Source organism: Lithobates pipiens, unplaced genomic scaffold, assembly GCF_037356315.1.
Source record: "Lithobates pipiens isolate NorthernLeopardFrog02 unplaced genomic scaffold, aLitPip1_a1.2 Scaffold_3, whole genome shotgun sequence".
NCBI classification, from domain to species: Eukaryota; Metazoa; Chordata; class Amphibia; order Anura; family Ranidae; genus Lithobates; species Lithobates pipiens.
The window spans coordinates 183,891,598-183,912,290 of record NW_027507790.1 but is presented as its reverse complement, the minus strand read 5'-3'; the positions used below and the strand labels follow the sequence as shown (position 1 = coordinate 183,912,290).

At 40.8% G+C, this 20,693-nt stretch overlaps 1 protein-coding gene across 2 annotated transcripts in view; it reads left to right on the top strand.

Annotated features, from left to right (window-relative positions):
• Nucleotides 1-20,693, top strand: part of DMGDH (dimethylglycine dehydrogenase) — a 92,829-nt gene that overhangs the window by 42,358 nt on the left and 29,778 nt on the right. For both annotated transcript variants that reach the window (XM_077462597.1, XM_077462596.1), the window contains exons 6-8: nucleotides 16,807-17,055; nucleotides 17,882-18,080; nucleotides 18,760-18,929. In XM_077462597.1, coding sequence (XP_077318723.1) covers nucleotides 16,807-17,055; nucleotides 17,882-18,080; nucleotides 18,760-18,929 — 618 coding nt within the window. The remainder of the gene's footprint in view (nucleotides 1-16,806; nucleotides 17,056-17,881; nucleotides 18,081-18,759; nucleotides 18,930-20,693) is intronic.

Here is a 20,693-nt window from a genome sequence, read left to right as displayed (position 1 = left end):
GTCTGAGAAATGTGAACTTAGAAAGACAAGGGTAGACCAAATAAATTTTTTGGATTGCAGAGGACATTTCCACCACAATAGAAGTGGACTTTGCCACCAAACTTTGGTTTGTGTAAAAGACAAATTTTGGGCTCCTTCAACTACTGTACAAGTAGAAACATTTATTAACTGTGGACAGACACAAAAAAAGAAGAGTGCTTTTTGTGATACCATAAAACTCTCTCATCGCTTATAATGTGCAAATGATCGTTCGTGACCATAGTGTCAGGAGAAAAAGCATTCTCGTTGTTCAGGCTGGAAGTGGAGAAGCTTACTGCCTGACACCACTGGGCAAATACAAAGGAGGGGCATGAAGTGAGCAGCGTTCAGTCTATGTGGTAGTGAGAGGGGGTCCCAGCATCTGTCCACCTACATCTAGTATATATGGGTTTTTAAAGTCCCAGAGAGCCTTGTGCAGCCACTCAACCTGCATTCATTTTATGTCTGCCACTTAATTGGTAGTTGGAGAATCCAAGGTAGGATACAAGCTGTAACTATATCTATGGTGGGGGTTGAGTTATGGAAAAATCGCGTTTCTTTGGTTGCTGACCCAGGAACCTGGAGAGGAGGGGCAGCGGGGTGGCATTTAGTGGAACCGATGGTTGTATTTTTTTCCCTGCAGCAGCTGCCTGCAATGGTCCGCTTCTCCTGCTTACCTCACTGTTGGCATTCAGCTGCTGCAGGGATAAAAATATAGTCATTGGTTCCACTAAATGCAGCCACCACCTACTCTCTAGGTTCCTCTCCTTTATGTTGCCGATGTGTGCTGAGGGGGATCTGTCCCAATGGAGAGCAGGGAAGAGGCCAATAAATATGTCATTTACTAGCCCCTTTCTTTTCTGAATGAATACAAACAATGATTGGTGCCAATCAATGACTGTGTCTATTTATAACTGAAGTATAATAAACTGTGTATCCTATATTTCAGTTTGTGAATGACTGTCTGTTTAGTCCCCTCATTTTTTACCAAAGCCCTTCCATGGTGCTCCTAAAAAAATAAAAATAAAAAAAAAGTAAAATAAATAAATAAATAATGCAAAGATTAAAAATGGAAAAATAAAATAATAAAAATAAAAATTACTAACTCCATCCACTGCCCATTGACACCGCCCCCTCCCCCCCCCCCCCGACCACCAGAACACAACGGTCAGCGCTCTCAGCCATTGTATGCCTATCGGCAGACCTTTTTCAGTCTTGCCTCTTCAACAGAAGCCTGACATTTGGCCAGATTTTCTCAGACTAGCTGCTGTACACATGGGCCAAATTTTCGATTGAACCAGCCGATACCATCTGATGTTAGGCCGTGTGTACAGTGATGTTTGTTTTATTTTGAAAATTACAAAACAGGGAAGGGGGATGGGAGAGGGAAACAAGGGAGATTTTTAAGCGGTGCGATTATAAACACAAGTAGGACGAAGTATAATAAAAATTCATATTGATTTATTCATATACATTAAAAAGCACTATAGTATCAAATATAGTACATAGAAATACAAAGAGCAATGTACGCATTTTTACTGGACTAGAGGGATCCCGGCAATGCAAGTTGATAGGCTGATAGCACTCGTTCCCAACATGTTTCGCAACAAGCTTCTTCAGGGGAATGTGCAACTAACTATAAATATAATATAGAATTAATATACAAAGTAACATAAATCTACAATGTAGTTACAAGGATACATAGATACATATAGCTATATATAGCAACCCAAGCACGTGTGATCTGAACAAAATGGCGCTTACCACCTATCGACCAGCAACCGCAAACCAGGAATCAACAATGGATGAAGATATGTGCAACCAACTGGCCAAATCAGAGGCTAATAAGCCTTATGGAGGACATAGATGGGGGTAAGTCAGCGCTAAAAAAATGAATAATGAATAAATGAAAAAAGGGGAATGTTACAAAGATATATGCAGTATAATGAGAATGGTATATAATATATAGACTACTAACAACCAGGCTTAATTGATAGGCAAGAAAAATGCATAAAACACGACTGAAAAATAAATGAATAAATAAATGATACCAGAACCAAGCATAACAATGGTTAAAACTAGCAGTTAGAAAAGAGAAGTATATACTCATACCTTTAATACTGAATGAAAACTAAAGCAGATGAAATGGTAAGAGATTGAGGTAAACCATACACAGAGTAGGAGACCAATCGTCCAATCGTTTGTTTTATTTTATTTTTCTAAGTTTTCCTAACTTGATCTATGGAGAGCTGTAAATGTGGAGATCACTCTTCCACAGCTTTCATGCTAATGGATATTATGTATGTACAATAATTATCCTGCCAATATTGAAATAACAAGTGTTTGTTGACCCACAATCATACATTAGTATTACCGAGTAATACAGCTTCCCTCAAACTTTTTAGCCCTGGGGGACCCTTGAAATAATTTACAGATCTCAGGGAACCCCTGCTTCAAATTATAGCTAATCTCAGAGCACAATAGTAAGAAGTTATATGTGCTCAGTTGGAGATTAAATGGCCATCCCTTTGGTAGATAGTGAAAATAGATTTTTTTTATTCTTTAGGAGTTTTCATTAGGACTGTGTAGGAGAAGGGCATCTTTACATAATGGTGGATGAGAGAGATGTCCCCTTACATTTGTGGTCAGTGAAAAGAATGCTTAACCACTTGACCACTGGGCACTTAAACACCCTTCCTAACCAGACCAATTTTCAGCTTTCGGTGCTCTCACATTTTGAATGACAATTACTCAGTCATGCAACACTGTACCCAAATTACATTTTTGTCCTTCTTTTCACACAAATAGAGCTTTCTTTTGGTGGTATTTAATCACCGCTGTTTTTTTTTTTTTTGCGCTATTAATCAAAAAAAAACAGAAAATTCAGTAAAAAAAAAATTCTTTGTTTCTTTTAAAATTTATTGCAGAGTATTGGCAGAGTATTGGCGAGTATTGGCAAGTATTGGAGGAGTATTGGCGAGTATTGGCAAGTATTGGAGGAGTATTGGCAAGTATTGGCAGAGTATTGGTAGATTATTTCAGAGTATTGTCAGATTATTGGCAGAGTATTGCAGTGTTGCAGAGTATTGGCAGAGTATTGCACAATGTTGCAGAGTATTGGCAGATTATTGCACAGTATGGGCAGAGTATTGTCACTGAGCAGCGCTGTGGGCACTTCACATCCAGCCCGCAGCGCTGCTGCCATCTCTCTTCCTCTCCCCTCTCACTGTACCGATCAGTACAGACAGGGGAGGGAGGAATCGGCGTCATGGCGTGACGCCGGTTTGTTTACAAGTGATCGCTCCATCATTGGATGGAGCGTTCACGTGGTAAACGGTCGCTATCAGACCTGGCGGTCACAAATGTTCCCGGTTGCGTGCCCCAGAGAGCAAAATTCTGGGGGGACGTCCATGGACAACCTCCCAGAATAAGCTGACCACGCTGTAGCCGTCTTTCGGCTATGGCCCGGTCGGCATGTGGTTAAAAGATTGTTAATCTCATGTCATCGACTTTGCCAAGAGGCATTGACCTTGGAACTATGCTGGCACATCAGAGGAAAGGTCAGTGTGCCACAGCTCAAGGAACCCCTGGCAACCTCTAGATGAAATGGTTGAGATTGACTTGGAAAAGAACTTGAGGGCCTTAGTGCAGGAGTACAGTCTGTTAGGTTATTATTGAGTATGTGGTTCTAGTATAAATAAAGCTTATTTGAAGCCACCTCAATAAAGTCATAATAATATTTCTGATGCATATTTATATTGTGAAATTTATTTTCTACCTGTGAATTCAAGTGATTTGTCTAGGAAATCACTTCAAGTCGCCCCTAGTGATAGACCATGCAGCACTCCAGGGTGACAATTGAGTACAGAAGTAAAGGTAAAAACATTATGCAATCTGAGTGAGCCACCAACACACATTTATTTCTCACCCACACCACCTTACATGTACCTACAATGGAGTGGGTGTTACTGAGTAAGCAGAGCATGGGCTGTGTGTTTTCCTGAACCTCTCCCACAAACCAGTGGCTGTATTATAATTGTGCAACCATCTTGGCAGTGTAATAAAAAGCATGTACTAATCCTGATCTCTGACCAGGGTTTCCCCTCCACAATAGATCTTACCCTTACCCCTGCCCACAAGGTAATAACCTAATCAGATGATAAAAAAAATTCTTACCTAAGTCTATGGTCACGTGACACACTGGGATCTGACTCCCCCTTCTTTACTGCAGAGTAAGCCCTTGTACACACGGCCAGAAATTCCGACAACCAAATCCGTCGGATTTTGTCCGACGGATTTTGTCCAAAACTGTTACATACACACAGTCGGACAAAGTTGTCAGAAAATCCGATCATACTTAACGTGATGACGTTATTTCGTTAGGACGGGACTACGTTCAGGCTAGTAGCCAATAGCTTTGGTCTAGGAATTTGATCTGAGCATGCGTGGCATTTTGTCCAATCGGAATTCTCTACACATGATCGGACAAAGTCCGATCGAATCATGTTGTCGGAAAATTTATAGCCCAGCTGGAAAACTTGGTCTGTCGAATACTCCGACGGAAACAGTCCGATGGAGCCCACACACTGTCGGATTATCTGACAACACAGTCCTATCGGACGTTGTCCATCGGAATGTCCGACCGTGTGTACAAGGGCTAAGAGGATCCTTCTTTGAGTGTGCATGTCCCTTCTTGGTGACATAGACACTTCCTATTGAATCACAGAAGAGTCCCCCTGCAAGGTCCTCATGGCTCTGCAATAAGTGGCTTAAAGGATACGTTTGTTGCAGGCCAAAGTACAGAAGTGGGTCACCGCTTTGCATTATTGTAAGAGGGTCCACAGAGAATCATGTGACGCCAGACTCAGGTGATTAAAAAATAGATGAGAAGGTTTTCTAAATGTATTTTTAAATTGGTAATTGGTGAAAGTGGAGTGGGTGAGAGAGATTGAAAGGGGAATTGTATTTGCTTGGAAATGCATTGATACATCTGTACTTATGCATATGTAGTGTAGGTTGTCCTGGAACTCTACTGGAATAGCAACTTTTGAACCTTGCTGGAATAGCAAAGTGTTTGCAAACTAGCTAAGATTAGAATTCAGGTATAAACATTTGTCCAATGTATTATATTAACTTTTGATATCACTTCTAATCAAAACTAATAATAATTTCTTCAAGGAGTAAATATAGCTGTCATTGCTAACCACTTTATAAAAACGTAAGGGTCTGGCCTTAAAGCTTATTGGTTGCTGACACCAGGATCTAAGTTAAGTCACAACTCCTAACTCGGAATATCTGTATTGAAATTATTGGATAACCATGACAGCCAAGCAGCTAGCAATTTCCAAATGAGTAGTTGCCTATAGCAGGATCTTGTTACATTTCCTTCCAGAGCTGCTTCTTACTGTTTAATGTGGGCCTCCTGATAGAGAAATGAGAAGTATTCTACACTGGAAGGGGGTTATCTGATATGCAGTTGGGTGCCATAATCCCCACAATGTATAATGTGATTTTAGGAACATCCTAGAACAAACAGTATCAATGTCTGTATTGCAGCGTTTACTCGCAAGATAAAATCCACAGAGTCTTTTACTTTTGACTGAAAACAACATCTGCTTCTCACAAGAAAACCATGAGGACAGTTCAGCTAAAATCTGTGAGCTTTTCACATTCCTCATGAAACAGACAATTGCATAGTCCCTGCCAAGTCAACTTTTCTGTGTAACCAATGGGAGGGTTCCAAAAAATGTGCGTATTTGAGGTCTCAGTTCTCAGAAACAACCTCTGTGATGCATGCACTAAGATGAACCCAATGTGCAAGAGCGAGATTAAATAACAGCAGTGTCTGGCAGGACATTTACTTTTATTACTTATTAAACTCAGTCATGGTCAGTATATTGTGACTTAAAATGTGTATGCCTCTGCTTTATCCTATTAAATGTGCATGGTGGTGTATCTTTTCTCTCGCACCCCAAAGCCCCTCCTCTTGCATTCCCCCAATACATTAACGAAACCCTAAGGGACTATCTCCACTGACAGCAAACTTTGGTTTTTGTGCATTTTTTCTGCCCTTGAAATGCCCAAACACTATGTCATTGAAGCATGACAATGCAATTGATAGATACAGTACCCATGAAAATGGCCATCAAAAATCTAGCATTTAATACTAAAGCTTAATTTTTCTAGCTATAAAACACCCATAGGCCTGGGCACACCCTAATCACGCTGTGCTGCGCAGATTCCCCCTGCTGATTGCTTGGCTGCAGAGAAAAGGACTGGGGAATCTTTGTCCTCAGTCCCTTTCTCTGTATCAAAAGTGAGACATCAGGGGTCTGTTTAGACCCCTGTTATTTTACCAAAGCCCCCCCCCCCCCTCCCTATGAGGCTCCTAAAAAAAATTGTAAAAAAATATAAATAAATTATAATAAACTATTATAAAAAAATAATAAAATAGTAAAAAAGTTATAATAATAAAAATACTGTACACTACTGACACCGTCCATTGCTCTACTGCTATAAATATAGATATGCACACACACATACACGCGTGTTTGAGGTGCACACCCTAATGCAATAGGCTGCACACACCTATGAAAGCACCATACAATTTTTTTTTTTCATACTGTTTTTTATTATTCTTCATCACATACAGGATACACTTGCAAAACATATTACAAGCACAATTGCTTATACATTTATGAAAACATCAATCTCTTATGTCTTTTACTATAAATGTATCCTTTCTCCGTTTCTCCGTCTATACAACAAAAATTAAACAACCAACAGTACCGATTTCCCTGATGAAGAAAGTTTTTTTTTTTTTTTTAAGTTTAAATTTCCCCAGTTAAGCTTCATACATATTAGTTACGTATTAGTTATGTGCAGCGGTTTGTATCCCTCTACCTACAGGCATCTGCTTCAGCTAAAAATTCTGCCTGTAATGCCTCCTCACCGCCACTGGATACTGCCCTGAGTGGCCAACTTCCGCTGCTGTGAAGGTTAACAGCAGCTGCTGCTACTGAGAAAAGTTGGCCCACTCGCCTGCCCCCTTCTGCCTTCCTTTCCATTCACATTACTTTTATTACTACATTCCCATAATGTGGGTTCTGTGAATGGAGGAGGAGTAGTTGAATGACAGAATCTCCATCACCCTTTTACAAAAATACATTATGGGAGTGTAGTAATACAAGTTCTGTGCATGGTAAAGAGGACAGAAAGGGGCAGGCAAGTGGCGCAACTTTTCTCAGTCACAGCGCCTGTTGGTAACCTTTATAGCAACAGAAAACAGATCCTCAGGACAGTGTCCAGTGGCTGTGAGGAGACACTGCAGATTTGTAACAGACGCAACCACCTACTAGGTAATGGGATACACACCCTCACACACAACTGTATAGTGCTGTATGCCAAAAAAAAACATAAACTTCAGAGGGGCAACACAGGGCAACATTCCAACTTTCCAAGCCATGAGCAGTCATGCATGTTCAAAAAACATTTGCAAAATCTTAAGACACACGCAACACATTTTTTTAGGCCGTAAGGCTCATGTCTGTTGGGACGCAGCAGCTGCATGGACACAGCCACTTCTCCCAATTTCGCATCCGTGTGGGTGTGGATGCACGGCTCTGCCGTGCCCCTGCATGGATGTCCCTTTGAGTGCAGTGGCTGTGTCTGTGCACCCTCTGCATCCCAGAATAGACATCAATAGGATTGCCTGCACATGGATGCACAGAACACCTGTGCATCCCTGTGCAGGAAAACATGGAGCTCACACAGGTATATGCTGTAGTACACCCATGTGAATGAGCCCTAACAATGAACTTTTCCTATTTGATCCTTTTTGGTTTACTAAATGTATGAGGGGAAGTGTTTTGTTATCAAGGAATCTTGTTGATTTTGCCAGAAATCCAGTGACCTTGCCAGTTCCTGTGTACATTGCAGATTTTGTTACCCCAATACTTCATATTCCTGAGTGTGCCTGCTGTACCATGTACTTGTATGAGAAAGTATCATGTTCTTTGTATTGCTTCCTTTGTGCAAAATCCCTGGTGTTCCAGCCAGCAACTCTGCTCTCGTATTAAAACCTGACCACACTAAGCAGGAAACCACACCATGGTCAGTTCTCTAGCTGTGCTGGGAACTCAGTGTGCTCTCCTCCAATGATCAGAGTTGCTCCCCCCCCCCCCAAGCTGCAGAGCCATTCACTGGCAAGCTCAGTGTGCTTCTCCTCCCCCCAGCTCTTTTGCAGCTGAGAACAGAGGGAATATGTTCATTTATAAAAAAAAGGGACAAAAGGTATTTATAATATTTTTTTATATCTATACAAAAATGTTTTGCCTTTCATTTTTTCATTTTTAAACTGTTGTTTTACAAGGTGATTGTTTAAAATTAATTTAGTTGGTGCCGTCAGCCCTTCCCAGTTTTTTTCTGTGAACTACAGAAAACCTTCCCCCTATGTTAAGAAGAGGAAAGGGGGTGGTGTTTGTATGCTTGTATGCTTGTATGCTTTTCCTAGAGTGTCAACGCTGCTCCTGCCATAGTGGAGTTAGTTAGCATTTTCACCCTAGGATCAGAATTGTTTTACTGGCAGGATCACCGGGTAGAAATTAGGGAAAAAATGCAAAAATACATGTTAAACGCACATGTAATCCTGTTTGAAGATTTTTGTTGAAATGAATGGTCTGGGAACGAGGACTCCTTGACGTGATTGTAAAGTTAACAAAAAACATATTATACTTACCTTCTATGTGCAAAAGTTTTTCACAGAGTTGCCCTGAACGTACTCTTCTGGGGACCCTCGCTGGTGCTCTTGGCTTCTCCACTTCTGTGTGTGCTTACTACGGTGGCACACATGCGGTCTCACTTATGAGCAGGACTGTGTGCATCCATAGACACACAAAGTGCAGCTTGGCCTTGCCCCCTCTCTCTGCTCACAGGGTTTGACTGACAGCAGCAGGAGCCAATGGCCCCCCGCTGCTCTCATCCAAGCTTGTGAGAGAGGATAGAAAGGAGAGAAGACCAGCAGGTGGGCACAGAGCTGGATCTATACAGGACTCAGTTAAGTGTTTGAGGGGGAGGGGATAAACAGGCATTGAATGTTTTGCATAGAATGCATTAAATAAAAAAAAAGTATGACTTTAGAACTACTTTAATTCCTGTTAATTTGCTGTTTGTATAGTTTACACAATAGGGAACTATTTGTTCCATCTGTAAAGAGATTGATTGCTACACAATTGACCTACTGACATCACCTCTACCCTTACAATAGACTTTTTATGGGACATTACCATCTGGTAAGTTTACATTATTTTTGAGTAATTTATTAAAAAATAAACATTACCTTTTGAGTACAGTGATATTTGCTCTGTAAAGCAGCTGGTCAGAAACTTCAGAGAAACTTTCCATAGCATGTTAATTATTAAATGACACCATAGAAACGAATACAAGCTGAACTCCAGGATAGGCAAATATTGTTTAAATACGAGAGCCGTGTGTTCTTACATGATTCTTAGTGTGCTTTGTGTATTTCTTCCAAATCTATACAGAAATTTAGTGTGGAACAATTTGATCATTATTTGACCTCACTGATGATTACAGAATTGAAAAAAAATAGTGCAGCGGTTTTTCTGCATTTTGTGCTTTTCCACAGCTGGCGCTCAAAATATTTCAAGAGAGGGAGGTTGAACCTCAACTAACCGCAGCAGCTCCGCTAAACATGTACATAGACACATACAGTGCCTTAAAAAAGTATTCATACCCCTTGAACTTTTCCACATTTTGTTATGTTACAACCAAAATTATGAATGTATTTTATTGAGATTTTATGTGATAGACCAACACAAAGTAGCACAGAATTGTGAAGTGGAAGGAAAATGATAAATGGCTTTTTAAAATCTTTTACAAATAAATATCTGAAAAGTGAGGCGTGCATTTGTATGCAGCCCCCTTTACTCTGATACCCCTAATTGAAATCTAGTGGAACCAATTGCCTTCTGAAGTCACCTAATTGGTAAATAGAGTCCACCTGTGTGTAGTTTAATCTCAGTATAAATACAGCTGTTTTTTAAAGCCCTCAGAGGTTTGTTAGAGAACCATAGGGAACAAACAGCATCATGAAGGCCAAGGAACACACCAGACAGGTCAAGGATAAAGTTGTGGAGAAGTTTAAAGCAGGATTAGGTTCTAAAAATATCCCCAAATTATCCCAAGCTTTGAACATCTCACGGACCACTGATCAATCCATCATCCAAACAATTAAAGAGTATGGCACAACTGTAAACCTACCAAGACATGTCAGTCCACTTAAACTGGCAAGCTGCCAAAAGGGCCATGGTAACTGGAGGAGCTGCAGAAGATCCACAGATCAGGTGGGAGAATCTGTCCACAGGACAACTGGACAACTATTAGTCGTGGACTCCACAAATCTGGTCTTTATGGAAGAGTGGCAAGAAGAAAGCCATTGTTGAAAGAAAGCCATAAGAAGTCCCGTTTGCAGTTTGCAAGAAGCCATGTGGGGGACACAGCAAACATGTGGAAGAAGGTGCTCTGGTCAAATTAGACCAAAATTGAACTGTTTGGCCTCAAAGAAAAACGCTATGTGTGATGGGAAACTAACACTTCATATCACCCTGAACACCATCCCCACTATGAAACATGGTGGTGGCAGCATCATGTTGTGGTGATGCTTTTCTTCAGAAGGTAGAGGGAAGCAGATCAGAGTTTATGGGAAGATGGATGGAGCCAAAAACAAGGCAATGTTTGAAGAAAACTTTTTAGAGTCTGCAAAAGACTTGAGACTGGGGCGGAGGTTCACCTTTCAGCAGGACAATGACCCTAAACATACACCCAGAGCTACAATGGAATGGTTTAGATCAAAGCATATTCATGTGTTCATGTGTTAGAATAGCCCAGTCAAAATCCAAACCTAAATCCAATTGAGAATCCATTCTTCTTTGCAAACCAGCTCAAGCTCCGTCAGATATGATGGAAAGTGTCTGTGAACAACAATTTTCAAGTCTTGCCACAGATTTTCAGTTGGATTTAGGTCCAGGCTTTGACTGGACCATTCTAACACATGAATGTGCTTTGGTCTAAACCATTCCATTGTAGCTCTGGCTGTATGTTTAGGGTCGTTGCCCTGCTGGAAGGGGAACCTCCTCCACAGTCTTAAGTCTTTTGCAGACTCAAACAGGTTTTCTTCTGGGGGGCATGTCTGTCTTCCGGTATGTGAGCAGTCTTTTTCATGCTGAGATCCTACAGAATCCTGATCAGCCCTAGGCTTGAATTTCCACAGTGTACCCACCCAGAAAGTATCAGTGGCATGCCAGGCATGCCAGCCATGGTAAAATACGGGCCAAGTATAGAACCAATGCCTGTGGAGAGGCTTGCTTGGTTCACCCACGATGCAATCCAAGATGGCACCCAGTATACAAGAGAGTAGCCTCGCTCCCCTGCCACTGATGGCCAGCTGTGGACCGAGGAGGAGACTGAATGGATAGACTATTCCGATCTTTTTGGCGATTCCACTGCCTTCACCCTCTGCAGACCCAGGGGAGGGAGGCTCCGGTTCACAGGTAGGAGAGCCGACTCAATAACAAATAATGGAGACCATTAAGAGCTGCCATGCTTCACTCTCCACACAAATTGAAACCATCCGGGTTGATTTTGCACTGCTGAAGGACGATGTGCATAAAATCAGACACAGGGTCACTAATGTAGAACAATGCATTAGCGCGGTGGAAGATGATTTGAACCCACCGATGGTAATGGTTAGAGAAGTGGCGGTGGACCACAAGTCCCAGGAAGCCAAACTGGAAGATATTGAGGATCGGCTCCGCCAAAATAATCTTCACTTCTTGGGATATTCAGAAGGCCCGAAGGGCAAATACGCTGAGGAATTCCTGCTCTCCAAGCAAACCTTTGGGGAGAATAGCTTCTCTCACCTGTTTGCTTTTTTCCCCTGCTGTAGCAAATTGGATGATGCTTTTCTGGGGGTTTTTTTTCGCCTTCGTCTGGATCAACTATGGGTATAGGTTTGGGTATATGGGATTGTATGATAATATATATATATATATTTTATGGTTGAACTAGATGGACTTGTGTCTTTTTTTAACCTAACTATGTAACTATGTGACTAACTATTGCTCTGTCAGATTTTTCACAAGTTTCCTAGCTGGGTTTCTGAAAGTGAGTCAAGAAAGTGCTGAAGGAAGAAGTGGAGTGTACATAGAGAGCACTGGGCTGACTTTTCATTGTGGTGCAACCAAAAATACTAAAGATGGTTTGCAGCTAAATGGAAGGGGGTCTACTGTGCTGGGGGAGAGTTTTATGGAAAGGCTGGAGGAGTATTTAAACTAGGATTGTGGGGGAGGGTGAATTAGACTTAATGGGGCAGACAGGTCAGACAGGGGCGAGATGTTATTGGTGGGTGAAATGGGGAAAGATGTGGGGAGGGCTACGGCAGATGATATGAAGGTTCCTATGTTACAATCAACCATTGAAAATGGTACTATGGGGGTTAATAAATAATTTAAAAAAAGCTTTTAAAAAATATAAAAATGAAGGAACATTATCATCGTTTAAATGTTACAAATAATATAACAGAATATGTAAAAAGGAAATGAAGGATGCAAAAATTCAAAACAAACAACAGATTGCAAAACATAGTAGGACAAACCCCAAAAAATTCTTCAAATACTGTACATTAATAGTAAAAAGATCAGGTCTGAGCATGTAGGCCCTTTACAAAATAATCTAGAGCGGGTGACTGTGGACAAAGAGAAGGCAAATTTATTGAGCTAGTATGCAGTGCATACTAGCTCATTATGAAATACTTAACTTAGAATGAGGCATCGGTATCTAATCCCGGTCCTTGCCAAGGGAGCTGACATTTTGCCCTCTGGCATGTCTTCCGGGATCGCGGCTCTGGCGCTGTGAGGGGCCGGAGCCATGATGAGGTCATGCCCATGCACGCAGGAGTCTTCTTCCCAGCAGGGTGCAAGGTCATTACAGAGGACTAAGGGGCACTCTTTACGTCTGGAGGAAAAAAAGATTTCATCTCCAAATAAGGAAAGGTTTCTTCACAGTAAGAGCCAGGTTTTATTTTTTGCACTATAAACAAAAAATAGAATGACAATTTTGAAAAAATGCAATATTTTTTACTTTTTGCTATAAAAAATATATCCCCAAAAAATATATAAAAAAACTTTTTTTTCCTCAGTTTAGGCCAATACGTATTCTTCTACATATTTTTGGTAAAAAAAAAATCGCAATAAGCGTTTATTGATTGGTTTGTGCAAAAGTTATAGCGTCTACAAAATAGGGGATAGTTTTATGGCATTTTTATTAATAATTTTTTTTTTTACTAGTAATGGCGGCGATCAGCGATTTTTACTGTGACTGCGACATTATGGCAGACACGTCGGACAAGTTTGACACATTTTTGGGACCATTGGTATTAATACAGCAATCAGTGCAATTAAACATGCACTGATTACTGTAAAAATGCCACTGGCAGTTAAGGGGTTAACCACTAGGGGGCAGTGTAGGAGTTAAGTGTGAGTGTGTGTGTTTTTTTACTGTAGGGGGCGTGGCTTGGCATGTGACGTCACTGATCGTCTTTCCCTATAACAGGGAACAGACAATCAATGACAGCCACACTAGGAAGCACGAGGAGAGGTTTGTTTACATTTACCTCTCCTCGTTCTTCAGCTCTGTGGCCCGATCACGTGACACCAACGACGATCGGGTCTGCGGGTCCCATGGCCATGGTCATGGAGCTCAGGACCGGGTCACGAGTGCGCCGCCGGCAGCGCGCGACCCACAACTGGGCTATTAAAGGGCAACGTACCTGTACGTGCCTGTGCCCAGCCGTGAGATTCTGCCAACGTACATCAGCGTGAGGCAGTCCTTAAGCGGTTAAGAAAGGCCTGGATTATTTCCTAAATGAACAGAAACAGATAACTGGGTACAGACATTTATATCTCTATTGATATCTTTATTGATCTAGGGAAAATCTGATTGCCTTTTGGGGGATCAGGAAGGAATTTTTTCCCCTGCAGTAGCAAATTGGATTATGCTTTGCTGGAGTTTTTTGCCTTCCTCTGGACCAACTGTGGGTATAGGTTTGTGTTTTTTTTTGGTTGAACTGGATAGACTTGTGTCTTTTTTCAACCTGACTAAATAAGTAACTATGGTAGTTATTTACAAAAGGGAAATCTACTTTGCACTGCAAGTGTACTTGGAAGTGCAGTCGCTCTAAATCTAAGGGGTAGATCTGAAATGAGTGGAAGCTCTGCTGAGCAAGCTAAAATGCTGTTTTTTATTGTCCTTGCTTGTCCCCCTCTGATCTACAGCGACTTTACTTCCAAGTGCACTTTCAGTGCAAAGTCGATTTTCCTTTAGTAAATAACCCCCAATGTATATAGGACCGTATATATGAAGAGTTGTCCCTGAAGTTGTTCTGAAGTCAAATGGGCGTCCCATAATCTCCAATCCCTATCCAAGTTATTATCCCTCATTAAATAACAAAAACAAAATCATGGACTGTTCTCGGACTCTGAGTGCCTGTGGAAATTCGGTGTGCCTGGCTGTGAAGGGTGGGGGTTCCCAGAATCCCAGAAGGGGCTTCCTAGGGGCTGTGCTACATTTATTAAAAGAGAAATGGAAGGTGAGGTAAAAATGAAATGAATGAATTCTCAAAATGAACCTCCTAAATCTTCCTAAAGATAAGGAGATAGAATTTTGCTGAAAGCCTTTTTGCTATCACGTTTCAGAAGCCTGTGATTCCTATTGTGGGGAAGTGTATTGGCAGCTGTAGCTAATTCATGTCCACATTGAATATATTTTTGTTTCTGACAAAGCCAAGTTGGTGATAATTGTCTTCTTTTTATATTCTTGATGAATATTCCAAATAGCAGTAAAAAATACATGGGTTTTATTTGCATGAAGCAGCCTGTCAGAAATATAGAAACTGGATAGCGTAGAAAAAAGGAAACTGATGCCAAGCATTCCTTTGTAGGTGAGGGGTTCTCTTTAATACTTGCTGGAGTGTATCTTATCTCAGTGCTTGGTTATACTTATATACATTAGTGCCTTCAATTACTAGTTGTGATAGTACTGTACTGCTACCTATCATTCTTCAGCCTTGGCCATAATAACAGTATGATTTTCATTAACTAGTAATTAAAAGTTATTAATTTTTTTTTATATTAATTATTCAAATATAAATACTTCTAGATTGTAAGCTCTAACGAGCAGGGCCCTCGGATTCCTCCTGTATTGAATTGTATTGTAACTGTACTGCACTGTCTGCCCTGCAAACTGTTGGCACTATATAAATACTGTATAATAATAATACTAAATGAGCTAGCTAACCAGAATCTTAAAGAAAATGTAAAAAATGATGTATTCTTTAAGCAGGACAATATGGAAGTAGGAATAGTGAATATGAAGTTAGAAACATTTTATGGTAGAAAAATAGACCCTATGAGCGTGGTCTTAGTGCAGCTCTTACTATGCTCTTCTAGCATGCCCCTCCCACTTGGATTCTTGTCTATGTAGCACTGGTGCCAAGTAGAGCTGGCTTCATGTTTCCTGGCTTGGAACAGCTAAAATGTTTAGTGAAGTCTATTCAGAGCCAAGATCAGGCAGCAGAACCAGAATTAACTGGATCAGACAGCTTCTGAGCAGCTTCGCTGCTTTTAGAAACCTTTCTGAAAATTCAGTGTGTAATTAGCTGCAGTCCCCAAATTTTTTTTTATAGTATATCATTTTAAAGTTCCAAAGAGTGACATGCTAGCACTACTAACTTATAAATGTTAGATAAAACAACTTTTTTTGCCACCCCCATAACTTGCTGTCTGCTTTTTGATTTTAAGCAGATTGCCTGTTTGTTGTCCTTTGATCTTAAGGCCCTATGCACACTGGGCATTTAGCAGAGGTACATGAGGTTCTGGCATTTAGCTGTGTATGGAGGGCACAGGTGCATCCCTGCTACCGGTAGCCTGTCAAACTATATAAGAGTCTGACAGCTGCTGCAGCTGGACGGTGCACCTACCTGTACGAACATTCAGGGCAGAAGGTGAAAAGTCTGCTTTTTCAAAGACAAAAATGGTAAAAAAAAACGGACATCTTTATTTCTCATGAAAAACATCAGTCTTACATGATCCATTTCCTAATATTGAACTCGATAAGTTTAAGGATCAGGTAGGCATGCAAGTTTCAATTGCTCATTGTTTCCCATAGAAAAGAGAATGGGGGTTATTTACGAAAAGCAAATCCACTTTGCACTACAAGTGCAAACTACAAGTGGAAAATGCACTTGAAATTGCACTGAAAGTACACTTGGAAGTTCAGTCGCTGTAGATCCGAGGGGAACATACAAGGAAAAATAAAAACAGCTTTTTAGCTTACACATGATTGGACAATAAAATCAGCAGAGCTTCCCCTCATTTCAGATCTACACCTCAGATTTACAGCGACTTCACTTCCAAGTGCACTTTCAGTGCTATTTCAAGTGCACTTTGCGCTTGTAGTTTGCACTTGTAGTGCAAAGTGGATTTGCCTTTTGTAAATAACCCCCAATATTATTTCCTTTTTCCCAAAACATGATGCCATCTGTGGTATGCATTACTAGAAATGTTTGGGTGCCCCCGGAGTCTTTGCACTTACGACAATGATAGTCAAATCTCTGTCTGTTTTATATCCATAAAGGTCTGTCCTTCTAGGACCAGCTAAGCACAATATGTGCAGTTTATTTGATTAGCACCTGACATTGAATTTATCTCCTAGGTTTCTGGGCACGAGAGGTTGGAAAGTTGATAGGCCTGGAACATCCTCTTATTCCTGTGCACCATCAGTATGTGGTCACTGCTTCTGTTCCTGAGGTGAAAGCTTTAGAGAAGGAACTACCAGTGCTCCGAGACTTGGAGGGATCATATTATTTACGACAGGAACGGGATGGAATTTTGTTTGGACCATATGAAAGTCCTGAAAAAATGAAACTGCAAGATTCCTGGGTAGCAAATGGAGTCCCACCAGGTAATACTTCATACTTAAGTTGACATAATAAAGTAAATCACATACTGCATTCCTAACACGTAGTAAAGCTTTAAAACAAGCCCCTAATGACCCTTGTAGCTGCAGACACTGTAGAGCAATTCATTCACAATGCATGCACTGGAGTCCTATCTTTTAACAGCTTCCCCATCCCTACAATGCAATCTCTGTGATTACATTAGACATTAGAAGACTAGAAGTATGGTACATCAGTTCTGGGAAGGGGAAGTTGAGCTGCAGAGAGAACTAGGGGGTTATTTACTAAAGCCAAATCCACTTTGCACTACAAGTGCAAACTACAAGTGCAAAGTGCACTTGAAATTGCACTAAAAGTGCACTTGGGAGTGTAATCTCTGTAGATCCGAGGGGTATATGCAAGGAAAATAAAAAACAGCATTTTAACTTGCCCATGATTGGATGATAAAATCAGCACTCATGTCAGATCTACCCCTTAGATTTAGAGCGACTGCACTTCCAAGTGCACTTTCAAGTGCACTTGCAGTGCAAAGTGGATTTGCCTTTCGTAAATAACCCCCAATGGGTATTATTTACTAAAGCTGGAAATTACAAAATCAAGCTCACTTCTGCATAGAAACCAATGAGCTTCTAACCCTAGCTTGTTCAATTAAGCTTTGGTAATAAAACCTGGAAGCTGATTGGTTTCTTTCAGAAGTGAGCCTGATTTTGCACTTTCCAGCTTTAGTAAATAAACCCCATTATGTACTTACAAGTGGGGTATGCCTGTATTTTGTTTACACTGTTGGCAATAACCAAGGTTAACCTGTAACTAACACTCTGTGTTCTGTAGGTTTTGGGAAAGAATTGTTTGAGTCTGATCTTGACAGAATTATGGAACATGTAGAAGCTGCAATGGAGATGGTTCCTGTGCTGAGAAATGCCGAGATTATCAATATAGTTTCTGGACCCATAACGTACTCTCCAGATATCCTTCCAATGGTAGGGCCACATCAAGGTGTCCGAAATTACTGGGTTGCTGTTGGCTTTGGGTAAGTGTATACACTGTACAGTATGTTAGTATATGATCAAGACTCTTGAGAAATTATCTTTGTAGGTTCAGATTGGTACATTCTATCACCCCCACCCCATGCATAATCACCCTATTACAGTGTAGGAGAATTTTTTAATATAGTTTGGGATTCTTGGTGTTCACAGAATCTCAAAAGAGAAATTGTGATGTCACCCCTGCCTAGGAGCTGTGAACAAAAGCCAGGTGTAAGGGGAGTACGTTTTCTAACTTTTCTCTACAGGCCTTTTTTTAATCCAGCTATAATGCAATGATTACACATGAGGGGGTGGGCCAGCATTTGCATGCATGGTCTGCTTTAAGTGGGGAGAGCTCCTTTTGAAGTCAAGCTTAAATTGTTACTGGTGTTGGTGGATTCTCCCAGAACCCACCAAAGGGCAGGCCACAAAACATTACATCACACACCCCCTTTCGGCAATCACTAGCTATTTATGAATGACATTTAAATGTCTTGTCTGTGCTGGGGGTGATAGGAAGACATTTAAAGACCGATTAAACCCTGCCTTGTCTCACCCAAAGCTGGTAGAGCTTTCCTTTTGTATTAACAATGCGTTTATTCGCGTCCCTTTCTTTGCAGCTTTTCTCTCTGTTTTTGAATCTGGTCAGTGCTTTGATATCATACATTTTTTTTCTATTTTCAGGTATGGTGTCATCCATGCTGGAGGCATTGGTAAGTTCTTAAGTGACTGGATCCTGGACGGAGAACCTCCTTTCGACCTCATTGAACTTGACCCAAACAGATATGGCAAATGGACCACTACACAGTATACAGCAAAGAAAGCAAGAGAATCTTATGGATTGAACAATATTGGTAAAAAATTTTTGGATTGATAAAAATAAGTGTGACTAAAGAATGCTTGTGCTTCTGGTGTTTAAAGCCATAGGTCTGTAGCATTACTCAGCCAAGCTATGTTGGTTTGTTTATTGTCTTCATTTATTTTGGTTGTCCTGCAGCTACCAAAATGTTCTTAAAGAGGAAGTAAACCCCACCAAAAAAATTCTATTTTTACAATATTTCTATGTTTATTAACATATCCAAGCAAAAGATATATTAATAACTCCAAAACGAGCGCTGGAAGTACCTTTTTTTGTAGTTTTATTTTTTGTATCTTCCGGGTATCGTCTGCGCCATTCTTTGTGCTGTTTTCAGAAGCCGATACGGACGTCATTTCCGCCCTTAGTTCGTATCCCTGCCGAAATCTCGCGCATGCGCTGTAGCATCGTAACCAAGCCTCGTTCTCAATTGCCGTTACTACAGCAACAGAGCATTGTTCAGTCACAAGGGGGAATATCAGGAAGACCAGAATAATTACTACATCGCGAGACTTCTCCTCTGTGCCATTCAGAGGAGAATCTCACGCACAGTAAAATCAAGGCAAGCAGGAAAGACAGAATTGGCATTATATACATGCCGCCTTTGAAAGTGCATACTGCGCAATCGCGCATGACGTCACGAACATTAAAAAGACGATTTATATCATATTTACACAAGTAAGTGCACTTTCACAGGCAGCGATCAGCTGCCTGTGTTATGTAGTATCTGATAAGCTTAACTTGTATCTGAGGGTTTACTTCCTCTTTAATCTAAGCATTATATTAAAAATACTACCCTTCTGAACCATATTTCCACCTTTAAAATTCAGAGAGACCACGACTGCAATGGCCAGGAATCGATTCCGGGTCTCGTCTGGCACAGGCATAGCATAACAATCAGCAAATAAGCATTTTTAAAAAGATATATCTGCAGTGGCAGCCTCCATATTTTCTTGGATTAGGTTTTCTGTAAATAATATTTTGTTTTCCGATTCAAAATTTTCATAGAATTTTTGTTGACATATAGATGAAGAGTATCACAGGGCTGTATCAAATTGTCAAAAAAATATGCAAACAAGTGTAAGGGATAATGAAGTATCCAGGGCTATTTGTGCTGGTAGTTATAAACAATGCAGACCTTTGGTACACCAGATAGGTGACCCCGTTCCCTGACCTGCATGCCATTAATTGATCTAACAACCCCCAAGGGCTGGGAACATAAGACAATGCAAAACAATTATAGCTAACTGAGGTCAGTGTTCCCAGACTTTAAAGAATTTCTCTTGAGCCTGTAAAGATGTTATAACGTTTCTCACTGACAAGCAGCATATTCATATATGTCTTAACCTCTTGCAAGACCACCATAGGTTTTTTCCAACTTCTGGCACTAGTCCATTTAGCTACTATAAAAAGGAAGGTAACAAGCTTTTGCTTGGGGTTAGTAAGGCCTGGGATAGTGAGGTGGTGAAGAGCTAGTCTAGGGTAATTTTCTGGATGTTCACTGTTTAGAACAGTGGATTTGGCTTGATTATTCCTAAAACCTGAGAACACAGTAAAGATTGTGGTGGGGAATGTGGGGATTGGTAAAGCCTAACACACTATGAGTTTTTTTTTTCGTTCAACCCAGTAGGTTGGATGAAAAAAACTGTCAGCTCCGGTCGGAGCTGCTTTAATAACTATGCAAAGTTACTACAAAGATCTCTCCTGCTGAACTGTTATGTTCTGACGCCCTTCTAGAACACAGCATGTTCGTCTAACAGAA